This window comes from Mirounga leonina, unplaced genomic scaffold (genome assembly GCF_011800145.1).
Source record: "Mirounga leonina isolate KUSES-001 unplaced genomic scaffold, KU_Mleo_1.0 Mir_172, whole genome shotgun sequence".
In the NCBI taxonomy this organism is placed as follows: Eukaryota; Metazoa; Chordata; class Mammalia; order Carnivora; family Phocidae; genus Mirounga; species Mirounga leonina.
The window spans coordinates 10,361,940-10,375,866 of record NW_023270442.1 but is presented as its reverse complement, the minus strand read 5'-3'; the positions used below and the strand labels follow the sequence as shown (position 1 = coordinate 10,375,866).

Sequence of the window (13,927 nt, the reverse complement as noted above, 5' to 3'; positions counted from 1 at the left end):
GTTGAGCAGGAAATTGCAAAATAATAATAATTAAATAATAATAATAATTTAAAAATTATAGATGTGTATTGGTTTACTATTCTTTCAAAAGTCATTTCTTTGATTAGAGTTTGCCAATTAGAGTTCTTTTTCTAAGAATACACATAAATCATACAGGTGCCTGTGACTTTTATTTGGGATTTTCAGTTTTAGATTTTTTTTTAAGTGTAGAGAGAACTTGAAGTACTTGCAAATCAATCTGGCATAGCCAAGTTTGGAAAAAAAATAAAACAAACAACAACCTACATCTGACCTTTGGTAAGGAGTCCCTCAATGGTGAGAGCTAGTTACAAGTATTCAGCATTTCACAGGCTCCAGTTAATGTTTTATTCAGGGGAAATGAGGAGTATTGGTCAATCAAGGAATAAGTTAAGTGGAGGTCAGTTAAGAGCACCTCTACTGTGTGTCTTGCATCTATTGATAATCCCAGGACAACTCTTAAAAAACATTAAGAATGTACAGTTTAATGATACTCCAATTACCTCTATTAACATCACCATGGCGAGCAAAGTCAGAGCTGAATTCTCCAATGAAGCTTTAAGCACTGCTATTTTGTATTGCCACTTGTTTGGAGATGCCCCTGGTTGAGATATCAAAGTTTTAGTGCATGTTCTCTCTTAGGGGAGCAACACATTTCTCTGGAGATAGGATGCAGGATTGCTTTGGGGCCAGACCAAACAGTTTGTCAAAACAAAACAAACAAAAGTTCTTTGAATCTGCCTGTGCACTTTGGAAGGTACTGGAATATGACCCCAGAATTCTGAACCAGAAGAAAAGAAGAAATGTTTTCATTTTGAAAAATTTAAGTGTATATATGCCTCATTTTGACCCCACTCAGCTCTCTGGCTGATTTCTCTGGAGTTGGAAAGGTCTGCTTTTGAATTGAAAGAGCTTCATTCTGAGGAAGGAGGGTCTTGCCAGATACAATTCAAATTATGTATAGGTCAACCACACTGTGATTCATGTCCAAACTGTAGAAAATCACCCTCCACCATGTTGTCAGTTATACTTGACATGGTACTTCATATTCGGAATACATTGGCCATCTGAGAGGTAAGATACAGTCCAACTTTGGATTTGAAATCTTGGGCATACATATGAAGACCTGTTTATGTGCAGGTAACATGTGCTGACAAATTTTAACACTGGGTTTGGGATCTGTTCTGACCACCACCACATTTATTTGGGGGGGGCCTTTTGTGTGAATCATTGATATTCTTCTTTTAAAAAAATACACAGGAATGATGTGACTAATGCTTCTCATGCATCTCTTTTGCTTCTGCAGGAGGGATTTTTGAAACTGTGGAAAATGAACCTGTTAATGTTGAAGAACTAGCATTCAAGTTCGCAGTCACGAGCATTAACAGAAATCGAACCCTGATGCCTAACACCACATTAACCTATGACATCCAGAGAATTAACCTTTTTGACAGTTTTGAAGCCTCGCGGAGAGGTAACTATTTTCACATTTTTAAAAGCTTTTTTGGGTGTTGTGTCTGCTCTACAAGTCACCTTTTCTGCTACCTGTCCTTTTTCAGAGCGGACATCTTTGTGTAAATGGGTTGCAGGAAATCTCGGTCCTCGATGTCACTGTCCAGTGCAATCTGAACTATACTAATGGATGTTGCCTAGCTATGTTTTCTGGGCCATTCTGATTAGCTCACCCTTCAGTGCCCTCTACTCTATGATTAACTGGTTCAGCTGTGAATGGAAAATGTCAAGCTTGATCTGTTTTTCCTTCCTGAGGCTGAGATACCACCATGAAATTGTACAGTGCAGTCAAATAAAACTTTGTGGAAGGTCATATCCACCGAGCATGTGGAAATGCCCACAACACACATAACTCACATCCTGAATTTTAACAGGTTGTAAACTCCTGGGTTTACCTAGCATCTTCTCAACTTTTTTTTTTTTTAACTCCTTTCCACAGAATCAAAGAAATCTAAAAATTAAACCAATGTAACAAATCTCTGCATATTTTTTTCCTTATTCTTTTTTTCTTCTGAGTAGAAGACCAGGTCCTATAAAATAATCTAATTTATATTAGGCTAGGCTGCAAGGTTTCTGTCATGGAAAGATTCCATTGGGATTGTGGGGCTTGCTTAGACATCCCCAAACACTTCCAAGACAACGCTGACGCACAATCACGTTCAGTACACTTGAAACCTGGCCTCTAACCAGGGAGGTATTGAGACTCCACGCAGGTGTTTATATGTGGAAACCAAGGCTGCCCCACACCCTCGAGTCGGGGGGGGGGGGGGCTCTTTCCCTCATAGAGGAATGTTGTCCACAAATAAATGGAATGCAATGAACACCATGTTTATGTCGATTGCCAAGTAACGAATACTGGTGTTTCCACATAGCATTAACTCAGGATCTATCTCTGTCTCTGTCTCTCTGTATCTCTCTTTCTCTGTCTGTCTGTCTCTGTCCTGTCTCTCTCTCTGTCACACACACAAACATTGCTGAGCAAATACCTTAGAAAGGCAAACACATTTAACAACGATACTTCAACCCACATAAAATTGAAAGCTTTTTTGTGATCTCAAGTACCTGCCGCACTTGTAAATTAAACACCCCCAAAGCTTCTTAAAACTGGTAATTTGCTGGCAAACAGAACTCAAAAAATTGATTTTCTGTCAAGTCATATTAACATCCCTGAGCTAAATATTAGCAGGTATCTCAATCCATTGCCCATGTTAGAGAAAACAACAGTTCATATACTCTCATGCTCTCATTTTGTCTTACCAGTGAAAACATATCCAGAAAATAAGCTTCTGAAGACAATGGCAATTTATGCTAACAGCACTTAATGCAGAAAATTGTATGTCTTCATATCTCAGGTAGTAATTCGGTACCAAAGAGCACAGTATCAGAAAGTTTCCATTGTGAATGACTGTCAACATTTGCAGTTACATAGATATTTGCAATATGGCTTTCAAAACCTTATTTATTATTTTTTCTCTCTAAATCAAGTCAGATAATTTTGACAAATTATATATATATAATTTTTCTACTTATAAATTTTGATATTATTTAATTCAAATATTTAATCATCTCTTGGCAGTTGCAAATTCCTTTAAATTAATATTAAAATATAAATTTGAAATGCTTTTAAACTTATATATAATGCCAGCATAAATTTATATCAGCATGAAATGAGTAGACACTATTTTACATGATTGTAGAGGATAATCAGTCCCATCTTTCTGGAAGGGAATTTGCTTAATATGTATCAAGTAACTAAAAAGTATCATACCATTTAATTATAGCTGAGAATCTACTCTAAGAAAGTAATGTAAAATTCAGAGAAAAATATAAGAACTAAGATAAGTACTATAGTATTAATTATAATAACAAAAATTAGGAGCAGCTTAAATGTTCAATAGCATCAGAAATAGTTAAATAACTAATGACATATCCATGGGAAGGGTTATTCTATAGACATGAAAAATATACTTTTGAAGACTTTGAGGGGACTTGGGGAAAAGTGTACTTTTATTGTTATATTCAGTGTTAAATGAAGAAAGCAATGTATCAATGTAACAAATATAGTGTTATATTCAGTGTTAAATGAAGAAAGCAATGTATCAAATACAGATATCAAATGTATCTGTATAATGATTTAATTTTTTATATATTGGAATGCCAAAATAGGAATAGGTATTTTCCCAAGATGATGGAATTACAAAGCCTTTTTTTCCTTCCTTACCTTTAATATATTCTAAATTCTCTCAATGAATGTATAAAATCTAATAATGAGAAAAATAAATAAATTTTATGAATTCATTTTTAAGTACATATTGACTTGATTTTCTTAGGCTGCATGTTGGCTAATGTTGAGGTAGGGAGAGGCCTGACCTTGAGCTGGGCCCCTGGGCTCTGGTAGAAAGCCCGTGGCCCTGAACTCACTCCATTGTCTATGGTATTAGTGGGTTGGACCAAATGGCTTCTAAGATCCCGTTAAGCTATGCTATGCTATTACTCTATAATTAATTAGGTATCAATGTCACTTGATATTCTTTAGCGGTTTTTCAATAGCCTGGAATTCATTTCTGAGTTTTGGGAAGATGGTACTTTGCAGCCTCCCAGAGAATCTTCTGAATTCTTGGACCATGTTAATATCCTCATTGACACCCAGCCATAGGACAGAACTTCATTCACATGAAATTCACTTGGCAAATGTCTTGTAGAACAGCTCTGCGCACCCCTGGGTTATGCCACGCCAAGCAAGGGATGTAGACTCCATCTGATTAAAAGTAATGGTGTGACACCAGCTACTCATTTTTGATTGCACAGAACTGGCCCTGTGATGTGTTACTAATCAGTCCCACATTCAAGTCTCTCAAACATTTTACTATCTCGAGGATATTGGAAGTTGGATTAAGCATATTTTCTCAACATACAGATGCAGAGTAGAGGAAAATTTCTAATAGTGAAAATAAAAAGAGGGATCAAGGGAAAGATGAAATTCACAGCTCTCTCTTTCTCTGCCCCTTTCCCTGCCTTCCCTTTCTACCCCTCCTTGTCTGTGGCCACCAGCCTGTGACCAGCTGGCTCTTGGTGTGGCTGCTCTCTTTGGCCCTTCCCACAGTTCCTCTGTCAGTGCCGTGCAGTCGATTTGCAATGCTCTCGAAGTTCCACATATACAGACCCGCTGGAAACACCCTTCGGTGGACAACAAAGACTTGTTTTACATCAACCTGTACCCAGATTATGCAGCTATCAGCAGGGCGGTCCTGGATCTGGTCCTTTACTACAACTGGAAAACGGTGACGGTGGTTTACGAAGACAGCACAGGTATGGGACTCGCGTGAGACCTCACCTGGCCATGTCAGGTCTGAACAAAGGGAATCTGAGTGTTCTAGAGGCATTGGCTCATCAGGTGGAGTGCATAAAAATGCTCTTTTATGGGCGCCTGGGTGGCTCAGATGGTTAAGCGTCTGCCTTCGGCTCAGGTCATGATCTCAGGGTCCTGGGATCGAGCCCTACATCGGGCTCCCTGCTCCGCGGGGAAGACTGCTTCTCCCTCTGCCTCTCTCTCTCTCTCTCTCTGTCTCTCATGAATAAATAAATAAAATCTTAAAAAAATGAAAAAAATAAAAATAAATAAAAATGCTCTTTTATATGAAGCTGATGGAGTATTCTAATTTAGGAATTCCATGTGTCACCATGTCTGATTCCTTTGGATCCTTTCTGATGATCCTTCCATCATCATACTTAGGGGGATTTGTTTTTTGTTTTGTTTTGTTTATTTTGAAGTTTTAATGATATTACACATTGGGCTGGGATGAGAGATTATTAATAGAATTTTATTATTTTATTTTTGATGACTACATTTTTATTTTTTTTATTTTTTTATTATATTCAGTTAGCCAGCATATAGTTCATCATTAGTTTTTGATGTAGTGTTCAACAAATATCACCTTATTGATATATGTTGTAATCCAATCAGAATATTAAAGATGTGATTACATTTCTCCAACTCTATTAAGACTGTGACAATGACTCCATTCCTTAAATAATGCAAAGAAAGTTGGAAAAATGACCATGAAGTATGCTTCCAACTTGATAAGTAGCTATGTAAATGTTATATGTTAGACAAGTTTCTAAAGTAGTTTAACAAAGAGGAATCTAGTTAGAGGTTATAGCAATAAAACTGACCATTTCATAAGAAAGGGACTAAGAACCCCTGATAACCAACCCTTAATAAAGTTTGCATTGTTCCACTGCTTATATTAGGGTGCAGAACAGAACTGTGATGCTTAGAGCCTCCATCTCACTAGACACTTTCTCTCACCTGCCCCCATTTCAAGTTTCTTTTGCAGGCACCTTTCCTCTCTGTCTTCTGGTCACATTTTGAAGTTTGTTGTAACTCAGGCTCCTTTTTATACAGTTAAGTCCCCAGGCTGGTGACTCTCCTTTGTCAAGTCCTTCTAATTTGAAGCTGTTCACCATCTTGCCCTTTTCAACTCCATTAACCCTGGCACTTCATTATCCCCTTCCCTACACTTCCTATACCTCACATCAGCTAGGATGAGGAGTCCACCATTCCTTCCTTACACACCCCCAACTTCATCTGACTCTTACTGAAGTATGGTTGACACACAATGTTACATTAGCTTCAGATGATTCAACAAGTTTATATTCTATGCTATTCTCCCCACAAATAGAGTTACCATCTGTCACCATACAATGCTATTAAAATGTCCTTGACTATATTTCTTATGTTGTACCTTTTATTCCTGTGACTTATTCATTCCATAACTGGAAGCCTGACCTCACTCTCCCCTTCACCTATTTTGCCCATGTCCGGCCCATCTCCCCTCTGGCAACCATCAGTTTGTTCTCGTATTTATGGGTCTGTCTGCTCATCTGTTCATTTGCTTTGTTTCTTAGACTCCACATATAAGTGAAATCATATAGTATTTGTCTGTTTCTGTCTGACTTATTTCACTTAGCATAATATCCTCTAGGTCCATTCAAGTTGTCACAAATCTCATTCTTTTCATGGCTGTGTAATATCCCATTACATACATACCATATCTTCTTAATCCATTCATCTATCAGTGGACACTTGGGTTGTTTCCATATCTTAGCTATTATAAATAATGCTACAATAAACATAAGGGTACATATATCTTTTTGAATTCGTGTTTTCATTTTCTTTGGATAAATACTCAGTAGTGGAACTACTGGATCATATGGTATTTCTATTTTTAATTTTCTGAGGCATCTCCATGCTGTTTTCTATAGTAGCTGCCCCAATTAAGATTCCTACCAACAGTGCATGAGGGTTCCTTCTTTTCCACATCTTCACCAACACTTACTGTTTTTTGTCTTTTTGATACTAGTTATTCTGAATGGTATAAGGTGATATCTCACTGTGGTTTTGACTTGCATTTCCCTGATGATGAGTGATGTTGAGCATCTTTTCATGTATCTGTTTGCCATCTGTATGTCTTCTTTGGAAAACAGTCTATTTGGGTCTTGTGCCATTTTTAATTGGATTAAAATTTGGTGTTGAGTTGCATAGGTTCTTCATATATTTTGGATATTGACCCTTTATCAGATATTTTAATTGCAAATGTTCTTTCCCACTCAGTAGGTTACCTTTTGGTTTTGGTGATGGTTTCCTTCACTGTGCAGAAGCTTTTTATTTTGGTGTAATCCCAATAGTTTATTTTTGTTTTTGTGTCTCTTACCTGATGAGATGTATCCATAAATATGTCCGACTCTCCTTTTCTGAAGCTGGCCCCTTACTATGCATGATCCTCCACACAACCCCTGAGACAGTGAGCTCTCTCATTCCACACGATCACACTCAAATATCACTTCTTCCTTAAAGTCCTCTGAGACCACCATAGGGTTCAGTAGCACTTTGCAAATATAAGTATTATATTACATGTTTCAATTACCTGTTTGCATATCTAGGAGACTAGGAATTCCTAAACATTGGACTTCTATCTTATTTATTTTTATAATCTGCCACCTAACACAATTATGGCATATAGGGAAGTACTTAGTAATAATACTTAGGAATAATATTATTTATTTTATGCGTATATTTCCTCCAAGAATTAAAATTAGCTCATGTCTTGAGCTACACATTTGGTAATAAGGTTAAGAAAATTACCAGTGAAAATTAATAAAGCAAAGCACTTAACAATGTTTTTAATAGTATTTCATTTTTCATTTTCATTTTTCATTTTTGGTCCTTTTTACCAAGCACTAGTACTTTCTAGTTCTTAGGGGATGAATAGTAAGCCTCCTTTACTTTGCACTAAACTCTGGTTCCATTTTAAACTGTCAGATAAAAATGACTGTTCTATTTGGAAATATGCATTTATGTATTTTCTTATATCTCATCTCATTTTAGAAAAAAGTGAAGGTAGGTGATTGTATATATAACTTATAAATGTTATATTCAAAACAGTCCTACAGGGAAGAATAAGCCACAGGCAGTCATATTCTTAAAGCTTCACCTGCTTGCTGGGAAGAAAAAAACATACTATCAAATGAATTCCACAAGCATATTTAAAAGGCCTTGAGATGGAATATTATAATGTGTAGGGGTGGGAAAGTTTTCCCTTCCTCCCTTCTAGGATCTTTGTCTGGTCAAGCAATTAAGTTGACGTGAGACAAATTAACAGGAGTAAAGCAAACAAAGTTTAATAAGATGTATACCACCTGTAAGCATGGGAGAAACCCAAGAAAACTAACTCTCTGAAATGGCCAAAGCCATCACCTTAAATACCATCTTCTGCTAAAGACAAAAGATGCTGGGGGTGGGAAGTCAGTTATGAGAAGTTATCAGGAAAAGCACAGTGAGCAAGGATAAGGTTGTTATGCATATTTAAGTCCCTGCCTTCTCCATTGAGAAGAATTTCTAGAGATTGAGTCCTCCCCCCTCTTCCTGGTACAGTGAGGGAGATACCCTTACAAATGAAGACTTCCCTTACACATGTAAATGTCTCTTATAAAAGGGTAACGTCTACTCAGATTTCAGAGCTTTATCTGTGTCTGTTGTTTCTCAAAAATAAACATTTCATAATAATCCCATGCCAAAGAGACACATTCTGGACTGGCAAATTCTGCTCCCCTTCAATTATGAATGTAAGTGTAATCAGATCTTCCATGTTGCTTACCTTTGTAAATAGAGAATTGCAAGAGCTAATAAAGTTATACTATTTCTTATTATGTAGTACCTCGATAGTACAAATTCTTCTCACTATTTCTACATCTCCAGCAAAGCAGGGCCATCTAAAGGGAAAACAAATTAATGAATGATATTAAAACTTTTAGATTTAACTTAAGAGCTCAACTAAAGGTATGAGCATAACTGTTATAGATTTCAAATTGAATTTAGACAAAATATAATTTGTAAAAGGATAACACAAAAGTTGATGTCCTAACCAACCTTCTGATTTCAGGTGAGCACTCATAAGTGATGAGGATTTTGCACAGGAGGAAACTCAAATTATCATTTCTATCATTTTTTTTTTTACAAGAAACTAAAATCTGCTTTTCATCCCTATTAAGTTCACCCAAGTCTTGTTGCTCAATAAATACTTGCTAAAGTTGAAAATCCCAAATGAGTTTGTATGTTGCCCATTAAGTTAGAAATGATTCATGTTAAAATGATTTTGCCCACAAAGAAATTAAAAATGTAAATGAATAATCAATTGAGCCATTAAGTTGGAACCCAGAGAGTAAACAGGTCAACTGAGATCAATAAAGGTAGACATCTTTTGCCTTTGAGTGGGTTTAATACCACTTGACTCAGGGTTTTGGTTGCAGTAATTATCAAGCCATAAAAAGGAGAAAACTTGGGGCGCCTGGGTGGCTCAGTCATTAAGCATCTGCCTTCGGCTCAGGTCATGATCCCAGGGTCCTGGGATCGAGCCCCACATTGGGCTCCCTGCTCCGCGGGAAGCCTGCTTCTCCATCTCCCACTCCGCCAGCTTGTGTTCCCTCTCTCGCTGTGTCTCTCTCTGTCAAAAAATAAATAAAAATCTTCAAAAAAAAAAAAAAAGGAGAAAACTTAGTAAACCTGAAGGAAAAGAAAGGACTTAGGTGTGCTCAGCACCTGCCCTCACACCAGAATTAAGTACCTATTAAAGAACACTTTACTGGGATTTGTTTAGGAGTTTGTTAAATAGCCTGAAGCTAGCACAGATGTCTGGGGGGCCAGATGGTCCGTGACTCCCATTGAAGTCAAGGGGAGCACTGTGCTTGTCTCTAAGGACAAAATTCAATTCACTAAATACTAGCAGGCAGAATTCTGGAAGTGAAAATCTAGAAAGACCCTAGAGAACTGTTGGGGAGTGAATTTTTGTTTCACTTCATCTCTCTCTCTCTCTCTCTGTTGCCTGGATGTTCTTCCCATTAGTCACCTACTTCTCTCTGATTCCCACTTTCAGAGGTGACCCTAGGTAATGAGAAATTGCTGCTCATTGGTCATCCCCTTTGCTTCATTAGACCCCTGGTGGAAGCCTGGCTTCTATCCCTTCACACACATCAGAAAGAACTGAGAAGCTGAGCACCAAATGCAGTGTGGAGGATAGTCAGCAGTTTCTGCTTTTTTAAGGCCAATCTCAGTAAATGTAGCCACAATTAGTTCTGTAGAACAGGGACCAGCAAACTTTTTTCTCTAAAGGGCCAAATAGTACATAGCTCAAGCTTTGTGGGTCATAAGGTCACGGCAATTTCACTCTGCCAAGGTAGCAAGAAAACAGCCATAGGCAACACGCAAATGAACAAGTATGGTGTGTTCCAACAAATCTTTATTTATAACAAACAAACAAGGAGGCCAGTGTGGTGGGATCAGCATGAGAGGGGAAGGGTAGTGGGAAAGTAGGTCAGAGAAACGCACCATATAGATCATGGAGGATTTTATAGACCACAAGGAGGGCTTCTGCTTTTCATGAAATGGGAAAGCCATTGGACAGTTTACAGCAGAGGAGTGACATGATCAGATTTACATCATAAAAAAATCATTCTGGCTCTTGTATGGATAATACAATACAGGCAGGCAAGGGTAAAAATAGGTAGCTTCTAGAGAAATCAAGGCAACTGAGGAAGGTAAGTAATAGAGGATTAAGAAATTGTCAGTTTCTAGAAATATTTCAAATGTTGAGCTAGCATAATGCCCTGAAGAAGTAGAGGCTGGCTGAGAGAGAAACAGAGGAGTCAAGGGTGAATCTAAACTTTTTAGCCTGAGCCAATGGAAGGAGTTAACATCACCTAAGGTGGGGAAGGTTATAGATGGAACTACTTTGGAGGAATAAGGATGATACCAGAAGTTTGTTCAGTCGTAAACATGGTAAGTTTGAATTTGTAATATCTACTACATTCAAATGAAGATGATGAATAGGCAGCTAATATATAAGTCCGGAGTTCAAAATGTGGTGTGAGCTGGAGATACAAATTTGAGAGATATAGATGGGACTAAATAAGGCCATCAAGGAAATGAGTTCCAGCCAGATGCCTCTAGCCCTGAGTTCACAACACATAGTCCTCAAGAGATTTTTTTTTTCATCCATGGTTGCCTTAAGTCATTTTTCTCAACACATCAGAGCCATGAGATTTCTAAAATGCAGCCTACAATAAAGAGCTATTAACTATCACTTGAAACATTATCTCAAAGCTTTACAATGAGGATTAATTTGAAATAAGATTAACATACATAAAAATGTTAGTGATTGGAAAACAATAAATTCAAGGAGAAGACACAATAGAAATGACAGCCACAAATACCACAATAACTAAATTCTTGAGTTCTTATGTGGCACATGCTCTTTTAAAAAATTTGCATAATTAACTCATTTCATATGTTCAACCACTCTATGAATAAGTGAAATAACTGCTCTTATGGCTGTATGGCTGTATTTAAATAGTGACTCGGATTTGTTATGTTTATTACTTTCCCTCCATCTTCTATAGAAAGCAAAAAGAATATATTGTCCAGAACCAAGAATCTTGACAGAGGCCTAATATTTGGCCTTGAAGAAAATGAACAGTTTGGTATAAATAACCAAGCCAAAATGAAAGATATTCAGTAGGCAATCAGTGCCAAATAAAACAATAAGTAAATCTTTTCCCTTTCAGCAATCAAAACTCGCCCCACTGTGTTATGATGACCATTGTGCTAGCCAAAACACTTCTGCTACAAGCCCTCCTACAATCGCACCTGAAATAGCTGGGAGATAGAAGTCCTTGGCACTCAGAACCAACAAGATAATAAATTGCAGTTCTTTTTTTTTTTCCTGTCCTCACTCTTTTCTACCCTTCCTTTCCACCCACTCCAGTCCTCTGCCCAGAACCCTATTCAAATTTTTGGAATTCTGTTTGGAACCCAATCTTTAGTGCACAGAGGTATATTATTTTTTAGCTACCATTGATATCAGCAAGAATTCAAGACTAAAACATTCAGGTTGAGCTAACTGCAGCACAGTTCATCTCAAATATTTTGAGTAGATTCTTCTTTGAGGTCCTTTGATCAAGGGACACAGTTTTTCTTTTGGGAAGTCTCTAGCTTTTTTTTTTTTTTTTTTTTTTATGCACTTTTGAAAAATCGTATGTATGAAGATCTGCACTTAAAAGTGCTATATTTCCCCCAGGTAATTCACTCACTTACCCGTTTCCATTTCTTAGTTCTGATTTTTCCTTACCTCTGGAGGGTACATAGATCCTCTTAAGAATCCTATTAGATTTGGGTATATTAATATACCAACAAGTCTGTGAAATGCCATTTCACATGTTTCTAAGTACAAATGAAGAGGAAATTAACACTTAAAATGTACGATCTTATCTGTGGGTCCCAATGGTTTACTGCATTCATCTTTATGGCATCAACCCCACTGATGTGGTTTAATGAACGGGGAATTGGATTAAGACTCCAGAAAACATAGGTACTTTTCTTTTGAACTAATACTCATCAAATGTAACTAAGCTGTCCAGAAATGAACTGGACTGCAGTGTGAGGTGGAAAATTTCTCAAATAGAGAGGCGTTCAGCAGCAGCTGTGTGGAGGGGAATCATGCATGAAGTAAAGGTTTGACCTTAAGGTCCCTCCCAGTTCCTGGCATCTGTGACTTATTTTTAGTGCTGATCTAAACAATTAACCTCACTGTGTCTCACTTTCCTTACTGTAAAATAATACTGACACCTTTTCACCTTGAAAGTATATTCTGAGGTTTATTAAGATGTTTATAAGGCATGTAGCATCCTTCATACAAGGGGTAATGTAAATAGCAAAGTTTATTATTATTTAAGTAGAAGGAATGGGAAATTTTAAACCCTCACTGGAAATAGCGGCTTCTTTTTTTTCCTCCTCCATATGCTCCACCTGTTCCCAGAGTCACTCCCTGTGCATGCAAATCAGCATTTTTCTGTGTCATGTCTGAGTGCACAGAGTGGATAGGTGGCCAAAACTAGTGTTTAGAATTGGCCATTTGGACATTTTTGAAAGTTATCTCCACATGCAGAGCCCAACTCAAACTTAGGTGAAATAAACAGGCTCCTTGCTCTGAAGTGCTTTTAAAACCAAAGATGTGGTTTCCAATTGCATTCCTGGGGGTGTGAGTGGAGGAAGGAGGCTCTTATGGTGTTGTTTTCTATCTCCATGTTTACTCTTTTTATTTAGCAAGAGGTGAACTTAGAAAAAAGATGCCAGAAAAGTACAATGAACTCCTGTATGCCTTTCATCTAGGTTCATCATGTAATCCTTTGGCTACATTTGTTTTAATGCTCTGTGATTCTCTCTATATAAAACAATTACAGCAACAATAAACAATAATAGTAATAAATAATTGTGTTGTAATAGTAAGTGTCAGACATCATGACCTTTTCACCCCTAAATGCATTAGTATGTATTTCCTAAGAACTAGGGTTATAACCACACTACAATTAGGAAATACAGGAAACTTAACACTAATACAGTACTATTATATACAAATAGGATAATAGTTCTTAAAGAATGCTCTGCAGAGATGACAGAGTCTAGGGGAGCTGGTCTTTGCTGGCCAGAAGGGCTCATTGCAGGTTGTTCTAAACAACTGAGGCTTTCCCAGTGACCAGAGGACACCATGATTTCCCCTCCAGATCATGGCTTTGCCCCAGGCACAGAGCCCCCTGTGCTGCCCTTGGCCAATGGTGTTGTGGGCCCTTCAGCTTTATTCACCTGGATGAAAGGGACTCAGAGCCAACTTACCCGACTCCCCACCCTCATAGAAATCACTTGTGCCCCGGCGCACCTCACACCCTCCCCTCACAGGAAAAGGCTGATGGAGGTCGCTGGGTCTACACTGATCCATCTCTCTCAATCTCTCTCTCTCTCAGATAGATAGATAGATAGATAGATAGATAGATAGATAGATAGATAGAT

At 37.7% G+C, this 13,927-nt stretch overlaps 1 protein-coding gene across 8 annotated transcripts in view; it reads left to right on the top strand.

The window, feature by feature from the left end:
• The window catches only part of GRIK1 (glutamate ionotropic receptor kainate type subunit 1), a 383,844-nt gene that overhangs the window by 237,393 nt on the left and 132,524 nt on the right, over positions 1-13,927 (top strand). For 6 of the 8 annotated variants that reach the window (XM_035017581.1, XM_035017577.1, XM_035017576.1 and 3 more), the window contains exons 2-3: positions 1,325-1,492; positions 4,582-4,839. The exons of 1 other annotated variant lie outside the window; for it this stretch is intronic. In XM_035017581.1, coding sequence (XP_034873472.1) covers positions 1,325-1,492; positions 4,582-4,839 — 426 coding nt within the window. The remainder of the gene's footprint in view (positions 1-1,324; positions 1,493-4,581; positions 4,840-13,927) is intronic. One more of the 8 variants, XM_035017582.1, reaches the window with a different exon arrangement.